Source organism: Boleophthalmus pectinirostris, unplaced genomic scaffold (genome assembly GCF_026225935.1).
Source record: "Boleophthalmus pectinirostris isolate CB_2022bp ecotype Guang Dong unplaced genomic scaffold, ASM2622593v1 HiC_scaffold_492, whole genome shotgun sequence".
Lineage (NCBI taxonomy): Eukaryota > Metazoa > Chordata > Actinopteri > Gobiiformes > Gobiidae > Boleophthalmus > Boleophthalmus pectinirostris.
The window spans coordinates 2,134-23,863 of NW_026571397.1; the positions used below are offsets into that span (position 1 = coordinate 2,134).

Sequence of the window (21,730 nt, forward strand, 5' to 3'; positions counted from 1 at the left end):
GATCGCTCTCTTGACCTCCATCAGTCCTTTATTTTCTGCATGCTCCACCTCCTATTTCACAATCAATAAATCAGTGAACATCCTCAGGCTTGCTTCTTTGTTACACTTGTGTGAGAGCTCTCAAAGGAAGTAGGCCATGACAGTGAAAGAATGTAAAGCAATGGCTAAAATGGGGCAACCCACTCTGGTGGCTGGCCATGGCTCAGCTCAGCATCTTTGTGACAGTTGGCAGCTTTCCTCACTTCTCTGTGAGGAACTTGGATAAGAGCAGCACATTAGGTCTGAATTTTATTCAGCGAGCTAGCTCAAGTGTAACCCGGTCCCAGGAGGAGGATGAGAGTATCTAGGTTAAGGGAGTAACGTACGTTCACATCCCAAAGTAAAGGTCCATTCAGCAGGCACAGAACTGACTGTAGGCCCTATATTTCTTTAACCATGCAATAGCCATGTGTAAATACTGGATTAGATGAGACCATGGACCTATCTACCACAAACACCACTACTGTGTAAAAAATAAGCAGAGAAGCAAATGATGAGTCTATATTGTTAAAACTGTGCCAACTCGAATAACTGAGAACCTCTAAATACATCAAACATATCTAATATCCAACATGTACCCCATTAATGAAGGCTACTTTATATCATAATCACTACAGTTTTGTGGTTGCTCCCAGCTTTGGCACAGATCTGTCATGACCCATATTGTCCACCAGATGGCAGGGCTGTCTTCAGTATTGTTTAACACTTACACCCCGTTAGAGAAGAGGGTTTTGACAAAATCTGAAGGAGAAACAAAAAAGGGAAGTTCATGATGGATAGTTCACATCTTGGCATGGAAAGGAGGAATGCATAAGGCTCAAATAATATCAGACTGTCAACAGCCCTCTGAGGGCTTGTATAGACACATTGGCTGCATATAATTTTAGTGATTACATTACACAATTTGTTTAGAATTTTTTAAATATTCACAGTGTGTTGTTATGCAGTGTGATGGTTGCAATTCAGACTTGGGAGACCATGGCGTTTCTTTATTGTGATTTGATAAACATGCCCCATAACAGCTCACATAATTTAGCTAGGTACATTTCATTGTGTCTTTGACACAGCTAGTTGGAGTCAGTCATGCTTAAATAGTTGTTCAGTATCAACCTCTAGTGGTTGTTTTAAGGCTTTTAATGAACCATTGATCTTCAAATCCACGCACTAGCTCAACCACTTGTTCCCAAATGAAACGAGGAGTGAGACGAAGGTAAACCATAAGTGATGACAGACAGCTATCACTATAGTGACGGCTTTGTCTGTACTTAAGTCTTTGTGTCAGTACCAAATTAATCACATCCAACAATCTTGGCAAATTCATTTCATAGCATTATTGTAATTGTAAAATCTTTGTGATTAAAAATAAAAATACATGATTACATGTTTCCAAAGTATCCATGATCTGACAGGACAAAAAGTTCAAATCCATTAGGTTGGACACTAGTGAAAAAGTCCTCCGATCACAAACATTGGTATGTTTTATTGTCTTCGTTGTAGGACTGATTCGAGTTTCTCTGATTCTGAGGCTGCTATAGCAGAGACACCGTTTTTATCCATTTGCTTCATGTATAAAAGTGTGCCTTTCCAACTGCTTTAAACCTTCTTTACAGGTGACTTTGCCTGTAGTTGTCTCAAACAGACCTTCAGGCTGGTGTTTGACTCTGTGCAGACAGATGCATCGATCACTGTCCAGTTTTCTTGTCCTTCTGGAAACTAAAGCTGGTCCTGCGGCTCAGTTTCCGTTGTTTTTGGGCAAAGTAATCGGCCCGCGACGAGCTGGCCCGGGACTCTAGGATGTAGTTCACCTGAAATAATGTAGAATGCTAATTTGTTATTACACATTACAGGGTGATGTTATGAGTCTAATGACCAAAATAAAAATCTTTGTTAACAAAGATACGACTTAAGATTTTGTAGTGACAATCTTAAGTGCTCAATGGTTCATATTTATGACACCAGGAGAGGATGGTTGCCTGGCTACAATCACTGTCATCTTTAGTGTATTGGTTTGTAGTGGCAATTGTGTATATAACTCACCTTTAGCACTATTTCATTGACAGTAGCAGCATCAGATTCAAAGTAGAGAGGCTTGTAGTCATGATTGCTCAGGTAGGTGAGTTTAAATATTGCATGACCTGTATGATTAAAGGAAGGGACAGTGGTCAGTAATTTTTAAAAAATCAGATAACTTGCATGGCATTTCAATAATATAACTCCAGAAATCAGATAATGATTGGGGTTTTATTGCAAAAATAGCTAATTAGTTTGGGATTTTGATCAAGTGCAACATACACAGTTCAAATGATGGAAGTTAAGGACAATTGTGTGATTTGAGCTGCTTGTTTTTCCTGTACCCATGGTGACACTACATGTTATGCTACAGACTTTTTACAACAATGCAACAGGCTTTGTCCCCAGGCCCCTCTCACCCTGACAGACACCTCCATCACCACCACAGACTGTCTCTGCTTCCTTGGCAGTCAATACCACTCAGGACCTCAAGAGGGAGCCAACCTTCAGCTCCATTATGAAGAAAGTCCAGCAGAGGTCTGACTCTTCTCACCCAGTCCATGGATGATTTGAGCCATTCCCCCTGCTGTCCATTCAGACCAGAATCTCTCGACACAGGAACAGTTTATTCCCCTCTGCCATTGGATGCATGAGCACTTTAAATGTCACTGTCACTTTAAATAACTAGAAAAGCACTCAGAGAGCGCAGACCTCCCCCAAGGACTACCCCCATTTTTTATATAAATTGCGATAAAATCAGTCTTCTGGATCAGATCCGGATCAGCCTTTGGAATATGAGAGAGGATCCCATTGTCCATCCCCGAGTCAAATTTAATGGGGTTTGGTCAATAATTAACCGAGATATTGAGAAACACAATTTTTGGCCCCATTTACCACAATGTTAACTAAAATTTCAAAGTGATCTTCCGGATCACCCCCAAAACAAAATCAGTTTTTACTTTTCACATTTCCAACAAATCCTGAAAATTTCATCAAAATCGGTCCATAACTTTTTGAGTTATGTTGCTAACAGGCAAACAAACAAACAAACAAACAAACAGACAAATGCTGGCAAAAACATAACCTCCTTGGCGGAGGTAACTATAATCTCCTTGCACTGACAGTTTGCACTGTTGTTCTGCCCATATTGTATATTTTTAATTTGTATATCAAAGTCTATATTTGCCTTTTTTTAATGTGTGCCCTTATTTTTATTTTATCATATTTTATATTTCCTTTTATTATTGAATGTTTTGTTCACTGGTATGTTGTACCATACTAACAAGGACTTTTGATTCTAAACTAGGCTAGAATAAGCCTTTTGCCTCAGCCTGCTCTTTTTGAGCTTTGCCGTGTAACTTTTTTCTTACACTTCATTAAAAAAAGCCTTCTTTCTGTTACACTGTGTAACAAATTGGTCGTGCAAAAAAAAAAAAATGAAATGAAATAGATGGAGATAACTTACTGGGGCTTCTCTCTTCTACCAGATCACAGGCACAGAGGTGGTCTGAGTCTATTGAGATGGGCTTCTGTCTAATCCAGAACTTGGTGCTGGCTTTCTGATTGGTCACTGGATCAATCTCGACTTTCTCTCCTGAAATACCTGTGTGGTCAAGTTAACAACAACATGAGATATTTCCAACTGTTAACTGCAATTCACAAGGACATGTGGCAGTAGGAGTCCATGCCAGTACTACCTAGCTGCACATCTGTGGTAAACCGCAGCTTGTGGATCATGCTGATCTTGAACGACTTGTAATGGTGACTACTAAGCATGTCCTGGACAGAGGTGATATCAATTGGGGGGTCCTCCTCTGAGCTCTCTTCTCCCCTGGAACCTGAACACAAAAGAAAATGTGTTATGAAAATATGTTGTTTTTCTTTGTAATAAAAGTATCTTAAATTGAACTTACTGTTTTCTCTGACCAAACAGAATTCAAGTGTACCCTGAGTCTCCAGTGTGGAGTCTAAGTCAACTGCCACATTTGGCTCGGTCTGTTTTTCCAAACGGTACATAGGCCCTAAAGGAAGAGAAACACCAAAAGTTAACTTTTCTAAAATAATACATATCCTTCATACAGAAAATCATACATTCAAACACAGTCAAAAGTAGACTTAAAATATTTGCCTCTCTTGAAATATGGGCCCACTGAAACCATTTTTTCTTGCTTTAATTGTACAAAAATATGACGTTAAAAATTTTAAAAGAAATCAAGTCACCTCCTTTAGGCACAGTGCAATTATTTTTTGGTAGTATGCATGTTTAGGATCTAAAAAAAGACTATTTATTGCTCAAGCTTCACAATATACAACATGTTCCTTAAATCTTGCATAGCTTTTTAGCCCCGTGTGTGGTACGTGTGTTGTAAGCGTGCAAATCAGTAGAGCTACTTTAACTACCTGAGCCTTTTTGAGAGCCTTTCCTTTTCTTCAATGCTTTCTGGAGGATGTCATTCATGGTTACCTTCAGACTGTCCACAGGTATTAAAGAGAAGCCATGAGCAGCATTTCTGCAACACAAAATACAGTTACATACTATATATAGACACACTCCAATCACTTGTTTGGCCTCCGGTCGAAACTTACATTCTAACGAACAGAGACTGTCTAGAGGCAAGGCCAGGTGAAGAATATTTCTCTACTAATGCTAACGTGCTAAAACCAAACTTATGGATGGGTTCATTTGAGTCCAGAGGAGGAAAATCTGTGTCTACTTCACCATCATCCTCAGCAATGTGCAGACAGTAGGCATTCACATTCTCACTGTAAAGAAAAACAGAGGTTAGGTTGTGACACTGTTTAAATAAAAAAAACTTTGCATGTCATCCTATATTTGCCACATATTACCCACTTGAGTTTAGGTTCCCTTCCTTCGCTTGTGTACTGCCAGCAAATTAGCCCAATGAGATCATATACACGGGCATTGGCAATGGTTACGACAGTCATCGGATGAACCTTGTCTTGACCCATTTGCATAGAGAGGTAGACATCAATCTTTTTTGTAGCTGTTGTCCCGATATGGCCCTTTAGACAAACATATAGATTAATTTTTATTCAGGCAGAGACACTGAACATGCTTGGTATAGCTGATTTGGCGCACCTTCCCATCAAATTTGGAGTATTCGTTAAAGGGGTTGTTGAGTTGCTGGGGACACTGCTCCAGTCGCAATGACAGTGTGGACTTAGTGCCTGTTGTCCTTGGTCGATCTTTAAAGTCACGTTTCTCAAATAATGAGCCCAAATCCTCAACTGAAAACAATTACATTGCACAAATTTACAAATATATAGCACAATATGAATATGATGTGAGTAAAACCTCTCAATCATCCAGGCAGAATCTATGACAAAAGGAGAAATTCAATTTGCCAACTGGACAACAGTTTTTTTTTTGTCAACTACGTTTTGGAGCTCATCCGAGCTGCTTCTTCAAGCTGCTTTTGACCACAACTGAAGAAGCAGCTTGGATGAGCGAAACCAAAATAAACTTTTGTCCAGTTGGCAAATTGAATTCCTCCTTTTGCTATGAATACAATGCTTACAGCACCTAAACTGTTGCTTATATTACCAGATTGAGAAGATGTCCTCTCTTTCCATTGGATGTTTTTACACTTGATTTGGTTTTGTCTCTCTTTCCTTAGTCTTTCAAGTCTTTGGGCTGCAATAGAAATTATTTTGTCAGTGGGCAAAAACGCAAAAAAAAACAAACAATTAAAGTATAGCTGATAGATTTTTTTTCTTATAAAACTTTACAAAACAAACATGAGTTAAAACAAGACACATAAGACTGGCTTTGTTGACACTACCAGGCTGACAATTTTAAATGCAAAATCTTACATATACTATATACTTTCGTTGGAGCCTTTTATCTTACCAGCTGCTACAGGTCTGTCCAGATTGTCTTGTTGCTGTCCTGATGAAACAGCCCACAAGGTCAATTTTCCATTTGCAAACTAATTTCAACTTTCTACCCAGCCCGAAGCCAACAACACACCAATTAAATATAATGAAATATATTATACCACCATATATCAAATGCCCATCAACCAGACAGCTTACCTCAAAAACAACTGTAAATACTTTCTAAAAATTTCACCTGGGTATACTGATTATTGTCCACACACAGACTCCTCTCCCCACACACCAATCACATATAAACTACATAGCCCCTGAAAAAGAGTAGAAACATGTTGGCTTGGCCATCAAAAGAAAGACTTAAATACTTTGAAAGACCTATTTGTGCTACTCATACTGTATTTATTTGGAGTTTCTGCTGCTACTATTTTGGTGAATGTAACACTTTGAGCAAACAGCCACATCTTTGTTTTTTTACTTAGTGCTTTCTTAGTTTCAACCATTGTCATTCAGATTCAAATACAGTATGTAAATTCATAAGTCAAAATCCATGGGTTTCAGAGTGGTGTTGTTATATAGAGATTAACATTTAAAAATATTTTTATTTTTTTGTAATGGTAAAAAGAACTCCAATTCAAATATTATATCTTTTGAATGGGGAAAGGTCCTCACAAATCAAATTAGGAATTTGCAACATTTGCCTGAAACCCATGAATAAACAGGAAGTTATGAATAGGTCATTAATATGCCAGGTTCTGCTTTAAAAAATAAATAAATAACCAGCACCCATTACACTGGATTAATTAAGTTGTAATCTTAGACTGTATAAAGAAATAGACTAAGGGACTTTGACATCACCCATAGTGTTCATCTCCAGTCAAATTAAGCTCACGATATTAGAAATAAAAAAATTATTAACTGACAAAATGGCAAAATAAAAACTCCATGAACACATCCTGTTTGGAGCGTGATGGCTACGGAGTTAGCCATGTCCATTTATGCAGCCTATGGTTGCAACTACTGAGTGCACCAGTGCTCCATGAACACTGTGCTTAAATAAAGAACATGGCAAAATGTCGAAGGCATGCACAATGAGCCAAATAAGGCTGTTTGCAAATATTCAAAACTTTTGTTGTGCTGTTAAAGTATAAAAAGAATGCAAAGCAACGATTTTCAGCTGCCAAGTGACTCTGGCATGAAAACAAAAACACACAACACAAAATTTTATCAACAAATATACAAACCCAATCAATTAAAAAGCAAAAACGTGTTTCCATTTGGCACTGATTCAGAGCAGACTAACTATATTCAGAAATATTCCCAGATTGGACACACAGAACAACTTCCCGAACTGCCACACAAAAAGCAGACTTGGCTTTCTTTAAGACCCAGGACACACTGGATGCGTATTTCACCATATGCATACAATAAAGCAGCACATATTTAAGTTTTGTTTTTTACCATTGAAGTGAGTGAGCACTCTGCCATTTCAGAAGCAGATTATCAATACTATGACTCTTGCTGCAAGCATAGAGTGTGTATTCCATTCAAAATACATTTAAAAAATCTAAAAACAATGGTACACACAAGCCTGTTCAGTGACTGGCTTTTACCAATGAGAAATACAGAGTTAGTCCTGCACACAGCTGTCCTGCTCAAGCTGTCAGTGTGCCCACTCTTACAATGACACCCAGCAGTGGTTTCACAAGCTGACGCTGCCAGTGTGTTTGGGGCCTTGATCAGAGCAACTTTACTCCATGCGATGCAAATATGAGGTACATTTTAATTTGTCACATAAATATTGTATATGAGTCTAAAATCCCATAATTGATCAAAAAAACTAAAAGCGAAAGCTACTGCCTTTGACCATTCAAGAACACACTGGTACCTGTATTTGATCGCCGACGAATACCAAAGTCCCAGCTGGAGGTGATGTCCATTGACTGTGAGAGATCACAGGTATGATTGTCCGTCACATTGCTGCCTGCCTCATTCAAGGAGCCAGACCCTGTGGAGCCACAGCTGTTGCCAGGCACCAAAGCTAACTGGCACTTTTCCAGATCAACATCCTGGTCGATTAGTACCATCTCACACATCCCTGTGTCATCACTAGTCACATGAGACTGTCTGATGTGGGCCAAAATAATAGCTGGGTTATCCAGGAAAGCCATTTATTCTTTGTGTGAAATCCTGTTTTCAACGCTCAATGCTCAATGTTTTGCTTTCCATATAGATTTCTTTCCTCGGTCAGTCGCTCTGACACACTGTGAAAACAGTGTGCGATGACCTGAGCTGAGCAGTCATTTTTTTGCTTTATTTTTAACTTCTTTGCTTCCAAATCGAAATGGTTCCTGCGTAAAATGACAAAATAAAAATCAGAGTCAAATTTATTTCATTCAGTTAAAACATTCAAATCCAGACACAAACGTCTTTGTAATTTTTTTTTAACTGATAAGTTAGCTGATGGCAGTTATCACATAACAAACACATGCCAATCAGTGATGAACACGTGAACCTGCATATTTATACTGTGGACATGACTGTTTATATTTTCAACAGATAGATGGCAATAGCAAACATAGCAAAGCAATGCCATCAGGTAAAATGAAGATGGCCCATTGAAGTCTACGTGTTAAATGTATATAAACAAAGTTGACATTTGCTGTTACTTACTATAGAATATCAAACAAGTTGGATAATAAACAGAACCAACGTTAACGTTAATCCTACTGGATAAGCTAACGCTAGCTCGCGAAACCAATGCTAACTTGTAATACTTGCTAAAGCGATTACAGACTTAGCAAAATATCAAATGTACAAGTTGTCGGGCGTGTGAGAAGAATTTCAATACATTTATTATACAACAATTGCAACATTTTTCTGTGCTAATCGTATCTGGATAAGCTGTCATCAATTTCTAATAAGCAACATTGACGTTAGCTGGTGCAGCCATCTCCAAACCCCAGCTACAAATGTTAACTGCAAAAAAAGTGCGACAGGCATGTATCCGGTGGATATATTTAGTACATTACTCCATTCAAAGTACAAATACAAACTAAAACAAATGTGAGCACTTTAAACTTGTCAGACAAGTAAGATGCTGCTAGCTGTTAGCAGTTATCATCATACCTTTATGAAGAAGTAACTTACAGATTTTTATCTCACCTTTAGTAGTCACATTTGAGGAAAATTGCACGTGTAAAAAATGCTCCATTTTATCCAGATATACTCTCTGCTATGACATTAGATGTCTTTCGTTAAAACGTACACAGATCACTTTAACAAATCACAATACAGCAGCTGTGAGCTGAGCTCAGCTCCAGCACCACAGCCCCCTTCTTCTTCTGCTGCTGCTTCTTAGTGATGTTTAACGGCGGTTGGCACCAACCTGGTGAGTTGTGTTACCGCCCTCTACTGCTCCGGAAAGCACAGGTACAAGAGGACAGTTCAGGTAGCGTAGGAAGATCTGTGTGAGGACAGTTTGAGTAGAGGAAGAGCCAAAAGTGTCCCTTCTTTGTACTCAACTTTCTGCCTTTAGATTTGAAAGTTGTGACATGGGATTTTAATTTAAAATTTTAAAAAGAAAGAAAATCAAATACCCCAGACAAACTTTCTTTGTATTTGATTATGATGTAATTGTTCATTATTTCACTCTGCTTCCCGTTTTCTATTAGATTCAGAACATTTTAAAGCAACAGTAACTTTCTGGAGGTGGAAAGTCAACTGCATGATTCCATAGAAATAGAAAGTTAAACGAGAATATGCTCCATGGTAATAGATGATTTTATGCCATACTGTGGAAGATTAAAATTATCTATTTATTTTTATTGTTTTAGCAAATTTTTTGAAACTTAGTTTAGTTTGATTACTTGACTCAAGCATGTATCTGAACAGGGGCACATGTGTGATCTTTCAATTTTCTTCCACATATTTTTGATCAAATTGGTCAAAATCTACTCTGCAACTGGTAATGTACTTTTATTTTTATTTTTTTACATAATACAGTACAGACAATAATACAATACAGGTTTTAGACAAAAAAGTCTAAAATCTGTGTGACGTATGAACTCCAGTGGCAGAGTGCACTAAACCATTGATTCTCTGTGGTCACTGAAAGCAGACTAAAGCTTCTGAGCTGCTCTGTCAAATTAATCAAAGAGCACAGAAAAACAAATGATGAGAATTTGAATATTTTGATGGTATAACTTGGTTTTTGAGGGATGATCGATCAGTTTTGAATGAAAACTGCATTTTGCTGAAATAAAAATTTGTTTTGGAAAAATAAAATTCTGTTTAGGATTTTATGTGAGCTGTTTTGCAAATGTCAATTTCCAAAAGATAAAAGTGTCAAAACAATTGAAAAAAAAAGTGTTAACTGCATACTCTTCTCACCTCTTGTGTATAAAATGCTTCCTTTACCCTCGGCCATGGTTAGCTTCCTCCACAGACACCATTCGTGTCAGAAGCTCACCGTCTGTCGGCTTACAACATGAAACAAAAACAAATAAATGCACGACTACAACAAATCAAATGTAATTTTTGTGTGTGTGTGTGTTTTTTAAACCAGTTATTTGTTTTAACATTATACAAACGGGAAAATAAAATAAATGCCAAGTGCTGATTGGTAATACTAATATGTTAAAATATTCTCAAAGAAGCAACAAATGTATGAAATATTATTATTTTTTAATTAATTCCTTGTAAACAGTAAACACAACTTTTCAAAAAGTAAAGCACAGCACTAACAGTTCCAGCATGAAGCTTTACTCAATCTTTATATTTTTGGCCAGAAAAAACAACTTGTCCAAATTGTCTGCAGTAAGTGCAAGAGGGGAGGGGTAATGACTTTAGTTTTGCAAGGATTCACGTGGTTAGGAGGGATGTGGTTAAGGCTGGGAGCAATTGTTGTGAAGGTGGCCACCCCTATAAAGCATTGCAGGAAACGCTGCCACCCCAATAATGGACGAGTTCCCTCATGAATACTAAAGAGCCAAACCTTCCGTGCATCAGTGGAGAGGTCAGAGGATGCCATACCCAAAACCCTACTCCAAAGCACCAGTGTTAACTGGTTTAAAAAGAAGAATCCCAATGCAGCCCCAACCTGTGTCCCACCTGGCAAACAACATGGCAGAGATGAGGGAGAAGATCATATCCGGGATGGAGCGCTTGACCATATGCAAAGGCTCCAGTCTCCAGAATTCCATGGTCTACTGGTTTGGACTAACCTGTCTGAAAAGGGAGTGCAGGACCACCAGTGTCCAGCAGCACAATCCCATCCTTCAGCCTTTGGTCCAAAAAGAATACCTCAAAACATGCCAAAAACCCAGTCAACCCTGGAAAAATAAACTCAAGGTGTGGAAGAAGGACTTGGTGAATCAGTATAAGAGGCAGCCAGTCCCTCACAAGAAGGCCCAGGAGAAGAGGCCAGTTCAGATCAAACAACAAGAAATGATCATTAAAGGAGCTGGTCTCCTTAGAATCTTTTAAACAGATTTTAAAAATCCTCAGGGTGTAATTGTTTAATCTATCTTTGAATTGTGTTGATTGTTCTGTCATATTGAATGTATTGTATGTATGTTTTTATATGTTTTGAAACTGTAGTTTTGTGGCTTCTTGGCCAGGACGCTCTTGAAAAAGAGATTTTTAATCTCAATGAGACTTTTTCCTGATTAAATAAAGGTTAAATAAAATAAATTAAAGGCAACATCCAGGAACTCCAAGAGAGAGCAGTCATGATCCAGCCCACTTGTACACCAGTGTATCAAGGTGCTGCTAAACAAGGTGCTCACAATGCCCCTTCCAAAGTCCCAAAACAGTGGAAAGTGGAGGACCAGGAGGGAACAGTACATGGACAAACCCTCTAGAGAGGGGAAGGAGGAGAAGAGGGGAATGAAAAAAAAAAACAGCTACAAACAAAACAACAGAACAGTCTCTAAATACATCAGGAAACAGGAACAGCACATTTCAAATGTTTTAGGTAAATATAAGGACTGGTATAGCTAGTGCCCCACAATCTGGGGATGGAAAGGACAAAAAACAGGTTGATAGACAGTAGATTGAGCATTTGTTGGATCTTGATAAATCCCATCTCAAAGCTGAATAACTGCATTACTCACTAAAAATAAATTTAGGACTTGTAAGTAGGTTTAGACAGCCCAACTGGAATTCCTAAAAGACCTAAAATGTTAGAAAACATGTATTAAGTTTTTCAAAACAAAATGCAAAATGTATAAACACTCTCAAGTTTGGTCATGAAGAGCTGTATCAAGTTTTCTGAGAAAGGTAAATTGTGTGAACTGATGAGAAATGTTATAAAAGTTTTGACCCTGTTCTGAAAAAATATTTGAATCAAATGATCAAACTGAACCAGGTTAAAAAAAAAAAAAAAAGCAAAAATTTAAGAAATGTGTTTTCTTTTTCAATATTTTCATTGAGCTACAAGTTAAATAAATATAATTTATTAATTTTCAATAAAACTATGTCAATGAAAAATATCAGTTCCAAGTAGTCATTGAGACTAGGTCTGTTACTATAATCATTAGGTTAATTTATCAGTTGACACAGAGTGAAAGCACTTCTGAAGGCTGAGTGGACGCAGTCTCAAGGCAATCAAACAGAGAGCAAATGAGGCCAATAAATCTAACCTCGTGTTCATTATATAAAGTGTATTCAAACAAATCAAAAAGGGTAAATTAATCTAGTGTCACTGTTATATTATAAAAAATTGCATTTTTAATGTATGATCAATTATCAGTTGTTTGGACCAAATATTATCATTTGTTTGTCCATTTAAAATAATTTGTTTAGGGTCATCTATTTTAGTATTCAGAAAACTTTTGCTCTATACCTCTACTACATCCTCATTTTCCTCATTCTCTGCTGCCTAATAGATACAATATAAATAATTTATTTGGAGACATAAATTCTACCCACTATCATGCTGTTCATCTTCTAGTGACCCTAAATGAACATAATATAAGGATATTTGAATATTTAACTAAAAACTAGTTAATGCACAGCTGTTTTAATAAAAAGTCAATGAATAATCTAGAGCTGCAAACCCACACACAGGTGAGAATGTGACTGTGTGTGTACTTCTCAGTCTAGATCAGGTGTCTAATGTTTTTGAGTGTAGCCTCATGTTATGTATGAGCAAGAATGTGCAGCATTCTGCAGTCTAGTTTGACTCAAACATGAAAATATGACTTGAGCTTATAGCTTACCCAGCCTCCTTGTTTCATTCACTATTACACACTTTATTGTAGTCAGCATTAAGTTAAATTATGCTTGGAGATGGTGCCAGTGATTTAAAGAGGAAAGGGCTGTATAATTTTATTGAGTCAAAAAGGATTTAGGTGCAGGGAAGGGGGCTGGATGGCTTGTTTATTTATTACTGTCTTCAACCCAATACACTTCACAGCTGTGTGCAAGGGTCTGCATGTAGATTTACAGATGGTCCTTACATTAGGCGGAGAATGTGACTAGCAGGAATCCCCAGAAAAACTTAATTCCTCACAATATAGCCAATTTAAATTTAAAAAACCTCATGGGAATCATTATTATGCTCTTTGAAATTGGACAGCACCAGGCCCTGGCACGATCCAATCATGAAAGAAGAGCACTGCTCTCCATGTGCCCCTGGCAGCACAAATAAACCAGCTGCTAAGGAATGGGATTCACCCTGAATGCTTAACCCAAGGGCATAAGATCCTGATCCTGAAGGATCCCTCAAAGGGTGCAGTCCTATCCAACTCTCAGCCATTAACCTGTGTCTCTATGCAACATAGAAGCTCATGTCAGGCATCATCGCGACTAAGATAAGTGGGCACATGGATCAATACATGTGCACAGCACAGAAGGGCATCAGCAAAAACACCAGGAGAGCTTAACACCAACTCCTTGTTGACTGAACCATCGCCCATGACTGCAGAACCCATCAGACCAACCTGTGCCTTACCTGGACTGATTGCAAGAAAGCCTACACACATGGATCAGTGCTTGGAGTTGTACAATATGCATAGGACTCTAGAGGCCTTCATTGCAAACTTGATACAGTTATGGAAAACCACCCTTAAAACCAATGGCAAACCACTTGCAGCAAATGCCCATCAAATGTGGCATATGCCAAGGAGACTCACTGTCCCCAGTGCTGTTCTGCATTGGTCTGAACCCCCTCAGCCAAATCATCGACTGCACTGGCTACAGATACCAACTCAGAAATGGGGCCACCATCAGTCACCTCCTCTCCATGGATGATATCAAGCTGTACGCTAAGAGCGAGCGAGACATCGACTCACTGATCCACACCACCAGGATCTACAGCACAGACACTGGAATGTAATTCAGCCTTATGAAATGTAGTAGGATGTTGACAAAGAGAGGGACGGTAGTTCACACAGAGGGGGTCTCACTCCCTGACGGAACAATAGCAGACACTGAGGACAGTTACAAATACCTTGGTATCCCACAAGCAAATGACAACCTTAAAGAGGCAACAAGGAAAGCAGCTAGGGCCAAATACTTGCAATGAGTGAGACAAGTCCTAAGAAGCTGGCTCAAGGGCAAGAACAAGACCCAGGCAATAAACAGCTACGCCCTGCCAGTGATCAGATTGAAGTGTTTGGAGAAACTTTATATGAGTAGACCTACTTTTCCCCTTCATTTTGGCTTGGCATCATCTGTTTATCTCCATGGAAATAGATCAGTTACCATAGGTTACCATACTGTGGAAGATTCCTGATAAAGCAATAACGATGGAAACAAAGAGGTAGTGGGCCCTCCACCAAAAATGTTACACAGTCACGGGGTCCTGATTTCTGTATCAACAGACTAGGTCTAAGCTTATGTAAGGAACTATAGCGACATCTGTTGGTTTTAGAAAGTAGGCTACTGCGTTTTAACAGCCATTAATGGGAATGGATACTTAGAAACTTGGAAACTATTTACCAACAGTTGTCTCTAGGTTATGTGAATGCATTCAATAATGATTTCAAAGGTCTAATAATACACAAAACTGAACTTTGAACTTTAAACAATGTTATAACCTTTGTACCTCATCAAAAACATACCTGGGCTGAAATCATCAATCATGTGGTGAAGCTGTATGGAGCTTAAAAACACAGTGGAGCACTTGGTCACTTCCTATATTACCACATAACCTCACAAGGTGGAATGAGAGAAGAACTCGGTTTAAATATGCAGGGTTTGTGTGTTAAACATGTAAATGAAACAAAACACAACTCCAAGTTGGCTGTTAATGATAAAGAAATAATAAAGAAACAACATTATAACATGGATCAGAAAATAGTTATAATATAGGCCATTTAAGGATTTTTTAGACCTACAACCAACTATCAAGTTGATGGTCCATAAGTCAATATTTTTAAATAGGCCTACCTACCATGGCCCTTTAATGACAGACATCCAATATTTATTTTCATGGACAAGACTTGGCTATTCCACAAAACTTGTTGGAATCCCGCTGATACTATGTTTTTAGTCCTTTTTATTAGGCTATATCATCAAAGGATATGGTGTTCTGAAGAAGGCTAAAGGCCTAAGTTATATTATAGCCTGCCCCGTGGCAGAAACATGAAAGCAAAGGTAGCCTTAATAAATGAACAGGACAGTACATCAGCATTACCATTCTGCTTAACTGTCATTATTATTATTACTTTGTTATATGTAGCCTACATTTATCTGTTTGAGTCCTAAATGTCAGTGATCCCCTTCCCCTTAGGTTTTCGCTTTCTAAATTTAGTTGTTGATATTGGGCCTAGCTGCTTGTACGTGTTTACTAAGCTCAAATGAAAACAGGGAGGGGGTCGTCTTCTCCAGTTCTCCAAATGATCTCTATCCATTCACAGCTCCTCCATGGCTACACTTCATTATGTGCCACTCGAAAAGCCATAATGTACGGTGGCTCTAACATCTGAAGCATATAACTCTGCTTAACCATGGTGAACAAACTGAGCTAAAGTTGTGAAGTGGATAAGTTTCCAAATCAACGCAGAATAGAAGACAACGCGGATTCGCTGGTAAGTGGGTAATAATGCTAACAGAGTGTTAGCATGCATCATGGGCGATGTTGCTGCTAAAGCTTTTACGCTGTGCCAATTTCGTTCTATCTCGCTGTTGTAATACTGAAATGTCATTTGTTTCAAAGACTTAACAGACTATCTCAAAGCCATCTTTAAAGTAGCTTGCTTTTTGAGATAAAGGCTACAATTTAGCATTTAGCTTAATTGTGCTAGCCACGGATAGCGCCCCCACCGCACAGCTCAACTTTTGTTGTTATTTATTTTACAAACAAACGCAAAGTCTGCTCAAAACATCTAAAACTAGGTGAAGCAGCGTTTTATTATTTATAATACATCACGTTCATGCCTGGTGGTCATTACAGTGTTATTACAGAAAAACAAAATGGTCACTGATCAATCGTCTGACAATAGATAAAAGAGCTCAGGTCTTTAACCGCATTCAAAATTAACGCATGAGCATGTGTCCCCTCGTGAACCTTAACAAGGTAATCTTCCATCTGCTTTGTAGAGTAAAGGTAAGCCTTGTTAAGATGTGTTTCAGTATTGGATGTCTTGATAATGATGCTATTGATAGTTTGCAGTGGGTGTTCTACATGTACCTCTATGGTGGAATGTTTAGCAGTTACCATGGAGACAAATGCATGTAAGCAACACATTTTCAGGAGCCTGTGATCGATGCAAACTATTATGATTCTTTTAGTGTTAGGTGTGTAATTTTCAACAACAAAGGTGAGAGTGACTAAACTGCTTGCTAGTGCTAGCTAGCTTGTGATTGTAATTTTATTTGCAAGAGGCTTGTTTAACAGCACAAATCACTTGTAGTTAGCTCTTTCTGATTAGATTGTATTAAAAAGGAAAGAATAGATAAAAGATGACATCAGCTGCAAAGTATAATTTGGTTGGTATTCAACCTGTTGGTAGATGGCAGAATAACAGCCGACCCATAGATTTTGGTATACATAAAGTACCGCTTCTCTTTTTCATTTTCTAGTCAAATGGCTCATCTATTTTAAACTATATTTAAAATATTTAGGTGTCGGTTTTGAGAAGCTTCTTATTCCTTGACTTGTCACATGTAAGTGCACCTTTTCTTTGTACATGAGTTTTTCTTCTTGCACCACATGTTTTCACTAAGCCCTGTGGTTGTCAAGGAGCTGCTATGCAATAGTGCTATGCTGTTTCTGCAACAGTCTCATTGCTATGCAGCTTTGACAGTTTATCAGGCTTAGTAGTTGTGCTTCAATTGGGCCTATTTATGTGGTTTTAAAAGAGGCTAATCTAACTACTGCTGCTGTCAAAAATAATTTTTGTTTGGTTCGATTATCTGTTCTTTAGTCTACATGTTGTCAAATATTTTGTTAGATCCCTGTTGTCCTCCGTTAGAACAGCTGTTGGGTTTTTTGACCATGTTTGTTTTGTACATCTGGTCCTGACATCTGTGGCTCTTTCTTTCATTTATTTTCACAGAGTGAGAGAGGTGCGGGGGAGTTCAGAGACTTGGAGCTTGTCTGAGGAGTGGTCTTTTGCCTCTTTGTTTTCCTTTATTATGTCATGTAACGGCAATGCAGGTTATTTGGTGGATGTGCTAAAAGCTAGATATAATTATAGTTGTTGTTGACTTGTTTTTACCTTAATACCTCCAGAATTCTACATAATATATAAAATAATTTTCTTTTTTTAATCTCTTTACAGAGCTCATTAAAGATGCCAGAGGTTCGGGACCTTTCAGAGGCTCTGCCTGAAATGCCCTTGGATCCCATCACTGGAGTCGGAGTTGTAGCCTCTAGAAACAGAGCTCCCACTGGATATGATGTGGTAAGAATAATTTTATTCCATACTGCCTAGTTCGTGGCTGGATGATTTTGAATGAATTGTTTTCCACACTTCTGTGTTTCTTAGGTCTCTACCACCACAGATGGCCTTGATGCTGATTTGTGGAAAGATGGCCTTTTTAAATCCAAGGTGACTCGCTACCTGTGCTTCACAAGGGTCTTTTCTAAGGAAAATGTAAGCAAACTTAACCTAATTTTCTTTCTTTGAACTTGTGCTGGCAGTTTAATTGATTGATTTTTATTGTGTTTTTAGAGCCATCTAGGCAATGTGCTTGTGGACATGAAGCTTATTGACATAAAAGACACTCTCCCTGTGGGCTTCATTCCTATACAAGAAACAGTTGATACACGTAAGTTGTAGAAATAATGATTGAAAGATGGGGACTCAGTCCATGTTGCATTAATGTAGAATGTAATAGAATGACTTTGTGTACTGATACAGAGGAGCAGGCCTTTAGGAAACGAAGACTTTGTATTAAGTTTATTCCTAGAGACTCCACAGAAGCTGCCATTTGTGACATACGCATCCTGGGACGCTCCAAACAAGCTCCTCCTCAGTACACATTTATTGGGTGAGTTGAGGTGGATTCCTTATAAGCTTGATTTGCTGCATCGAAAATGGATTACAATATTCCTAACCTTTGTACTACAACAGGGAACTCAATAATATGGGAATATGGTATCGCATGGGCAATGTGCCCCGGGCACAGGACTCCACTCACACCCCAACCACCAACAATGTCCAGAATATGAACTCCACTTCCAATGCAGCCCCTGTTCCCACTGCTCCTATGCCTAAGTATGTCTTCTCTAATAATGAGTTTGATTTTGACTTATGTTGAAGATTCACATTATTGTTCTAATGCATTGTTTTCTTTTTCAGACATATATCAATGACACTTCCTGCCAGTTTCAGAGGAAAGAACACAACAAGACCAGATTACGAGCACCAAAACTCCAATCTGTATGCCATCTCCGGTCAGAGCTTTAACTAACTTTGATCACTGGATAACAGTGGCACGTACTTGTTTGAGCTTAAACAGGGCATGCTTATGTTGACTTCTGTTTGGTATGTCTTTCAGCTATGGATGGTGTTCCTTTCATGATCTCAGAGAAGTTTGCCTGTGCCTCATCTGATGTAAGATGGATGTTTGCTTTTCTGACATACATCCACAACATTAGTCAATTCTCACTGGCTTGTGTTTTTTTTCCTTCAGTTACAGCAAGTGGATCTAATGGGCATCACCATTAAGTCGCTGGCTGAGATTGAAAAAGAAGTGAGTGCTTTTTACAGTAATAATGTCAAATTATATTATGTCCTGCTAGTTGTATCAATCAATACATTGAGCAATAAAGCTTTATTTACCCCAATTTGCAATTTAAGCAGCAAGACTACTTGTGTAACTGTGTACAGTGCAACTGTATTGTTACTATAAAATTATAGCATTTTCTTCTACTGAAATTTGAGTTAATGACAACTAAATTACAAACAACATTTTGCAAATAATGACAAAACACGGGTACAATTTTTAAGATAAGATAAAATAACCTTAATTTATTACTGTGGGACAAATAATCTTGAATTATTACCAGTAAGCATTGGGTGATGACTACCCTAAGTGTCTATATCAGAGGAGGTCAAGATGTCATCACAAAACTACTACAAAGCTGACTTCTTTATGTGCTGAATGACATGTGCACTTGTGTTTTCTCTGCAGTATGACTACAGTTTCCGTACAGAGCACAGTGCAGCAGCCCGCCTCCCTCCCAGTCCCACACGGACGTCACTCAGCTCTGAGGCCTGATCCCCAGGACTATAATCCACACTAGCCAGAGAAAAGTCAACTACTGAGCTCCCACATCAATAAAATCACTCTGAACTATGAACAAATAATAAATAGTCAACAAGAAGTGCTGATGGAAAATTGACCTTTAAAACAGGAAGTCTTTCCTATAAACTGAAAAGACAATAAATGGGTTGACTTCTGTCTTTAACCACTACAGAAAATATCTTTCTTGTATCTACTAGAGCCACAGTGAATAAATACCATCCATTTTCAAGGCTTTTGCTACAATAAAAAGCAAGAGGACAAGAAGGACAGAAAGAACAGGGTCTGATGAACATTTTTGTTTGGTTCAGTTTATCAAATTGTTATATACTTGTGAGAATGTGAGTGCACTTTGTTTTGGGGATTTGGTGTGTGCTGCAATCCACTCCCTCACTGATGATGCTATTTTAATTTTCCTGTTTTTACTGAACCACTATTTTCATATTACATATTCATATGTCAGTGGACTGGTGATCATTATAGAATGCAGCTATCTTTTATTATTAGCACCATTTCAGTCAGTCTCCGCCAAAATGTATTTACTTGATCAGTTTGTTCAAGTCGGAACCATAAAAAAAGTATTGATGCTACCACCAGGCTCATTGTCTACTCTCCCTGATTATTAAATAATTTCTCAGTGATTATTCTGTTTTACATGAACAAAATTAGTCTTTTCATTATTTTATGTACTGTGTATGTCTCTTTTTTTTAGCATCAGATGTATCCACTCTTGACTATTAACAAATCTTTTTTTTTTTTTTTTTTTTTTTTTTTAACAAAAGCTAACCTGTGAAGAGTCCTTGATTTACTGACCACTCTTTTGTGTATTGGAAACTATAATATAAATTACCACTCAGATAATACCTTTTGGTAATTATGTGCTTTTTTTTAATTTTGGTTTTCTGACTTTCCAGTTTCTTTGTGTTATATTACACTATTCATACACGCAAGTGACTTTTTGCTAAACAACTGTAAAGCATCAGTATATTCTTCTATTTGTTACATTCACTGTTCTTTGATACTGTACTTTTGTTTTGAGTTGTGTGGCAGCTCAAAAGAACATTGAGAGAACTGTTGTTTCACTGATGGAAAATTTTGCCCATTTCTACATATTTTTTGTGTTTTAATTTATTAGTGAATTCAGTATTGAACCTATGTTCAATGTATGTTTTTAACAGAATATGTTAATTGCACTGTCTGCTATGTAAAAAATATAAGCAGTTCTAATGCTTGTCTTGTGATAAGCTAAATGTGTTATTTCTCATGTTTAATAATATTTTACAGTTTAACAAGAACTAAAATGAGGGCACAGCCAGTATCACTCTTGCTGCTTGATGTGTCTGTTTTATTGCATGCTAGATCTTCTTTTCAAAATATCTGTATATACAAACAGTTTATTAAACTGAGATGAGCAAATTACTTTTATGAGAACTGTCATTTTTCATGAAAAACATTCATTTGAGATGGAAAAGCATACTATGTCATGTGTCTCTTAACTGAACATGATTCAATTAGTGCCCAGTTAACATGAGTTTTCTTACAGTGCCACCACACTACTTTATGGAGTGCTATGTCTGTTTACATCAATGCTCTGCCTTGTGTAATGGAAACTTGTAAATGTAGCTTTATCAGCACTGCAAATCTCTGACTTTCAATTTAAAGGAGCACTAAGTAACTTTTCTTATGGAGGGTCCTCCACCTGTTCATTTTCATGGAGATTTTACGGTTTTGCTTGAAATGTTCCAGTGGCATTTTGTCTATCCAGTTTTTATTGCTAAACAAATTTCCTGAAAAACAAATGTGAGCACAGTCGCCTCTCCACAGATTTGACTTGTAACTTGGCCTGATCCTCCACCAGAAATGTTGCATATGTGCAGGGGCAAGAAAATAAATATACAATGATTATATGAATAAATTTTTTTTTTTTTCAACCTCAGTACAAAATGCCAAAGAAGCATAAAGTTCTGCCCAAGAAAATATCAAATAAACAATCATTTTTTCCAGACACATGAACCAAAAAGTACCAACTAAATCATTTTAAAGCAGTTATCTTGTCTGGGCTACAGGAACAGGAATATTGTTGGTAAACTACATCAGAAACATGCTCATTGAGGTGAATGATGTTATA

At 37.8% G+C, this 21,730-nt stretch overlaps 2 protein-coding genes across 3 annotated transcripts; one reads left to right on the forward strand and one right to left on the reverse strand.

Moving 5' to 3' along the window:
* Window positions 1-1,013: 1,013 nt before the first annotated feature.
* On the reverse strand, window positions 1,014-9,268 carry mapkap1 (MAPK associated protein 1). Of its 2 annotated transcripts, none has more exons than XM_020926484.2 (12): window positions 9,067-9,268; window positions 7,790-8,252; window positions 5,615-5,704; window positions 5,150-5,298; window positions 4,901-5,073; window positions 4,636-4,812; window positions 4,450-4,559; window positions 3,963-4,070; window positions 3,747-3,887; window positions 3,515-3,652; window positions 2,077-2,174; window positions 1,014-1,844 (listed from the first exon to the last, which is right to left on the reverse strand). In XM_020926484.2, the coding sequence occupies exons 2-12, from the start codon at window positions 8,070-8,072 to the stop codon at window positions 1,722-1,724; spliced, it is 1,590 nt and encodes a 529-aa protein (XP_020782143.1). In that variant the 5' UTR covers window positions 8,073-8,252; window positions 9,067-9,268; the 3' UTR covers window positions 1,014-1,721. The 2 variants fall into 2 exon arrangements, with proteins under 2 accessions (XP_020782143.1, XP_055018294.1); XM_055162319.1 differs by having other exon boundaries at window positions 9,052-9,268.
* Window positions 9,269-15,724: 6,456 nt separating this feature from the next.
* On the forward strand, window positions 15,725-21,022 carry mvb12ba (multivesicular body subunit 12Ba). The gene is made up of 10 exons (XM_020926569.2): window positions 15,725-15,938; window positions 17,634-17,756; window positions 17,841-17,948; window positions 18,027-18,123; window positions 18,216-18,345; window positions 18,429-18,572; window positions 18,657-18,751; window positions 18,856-18,911; window positions 18,991-19,050; window positions 19,492-21,022. The coding sequence occupies exons 2-10, from the start codon at window positions 17,646-17,648 to the stop codon at window positions 19,576-19,578; spliced, it is 888 nt and encodes a 295-aa protein (XP_020782228.1). The 5' UTR covers window positions 15,725-15,938; window positions 17,634-17,645; the 3' UTR covers window positions 19,579-21,022.
* The last annotated feature ends 708 nt before the right edge of the window (window positions 21,023-21,730 follow it).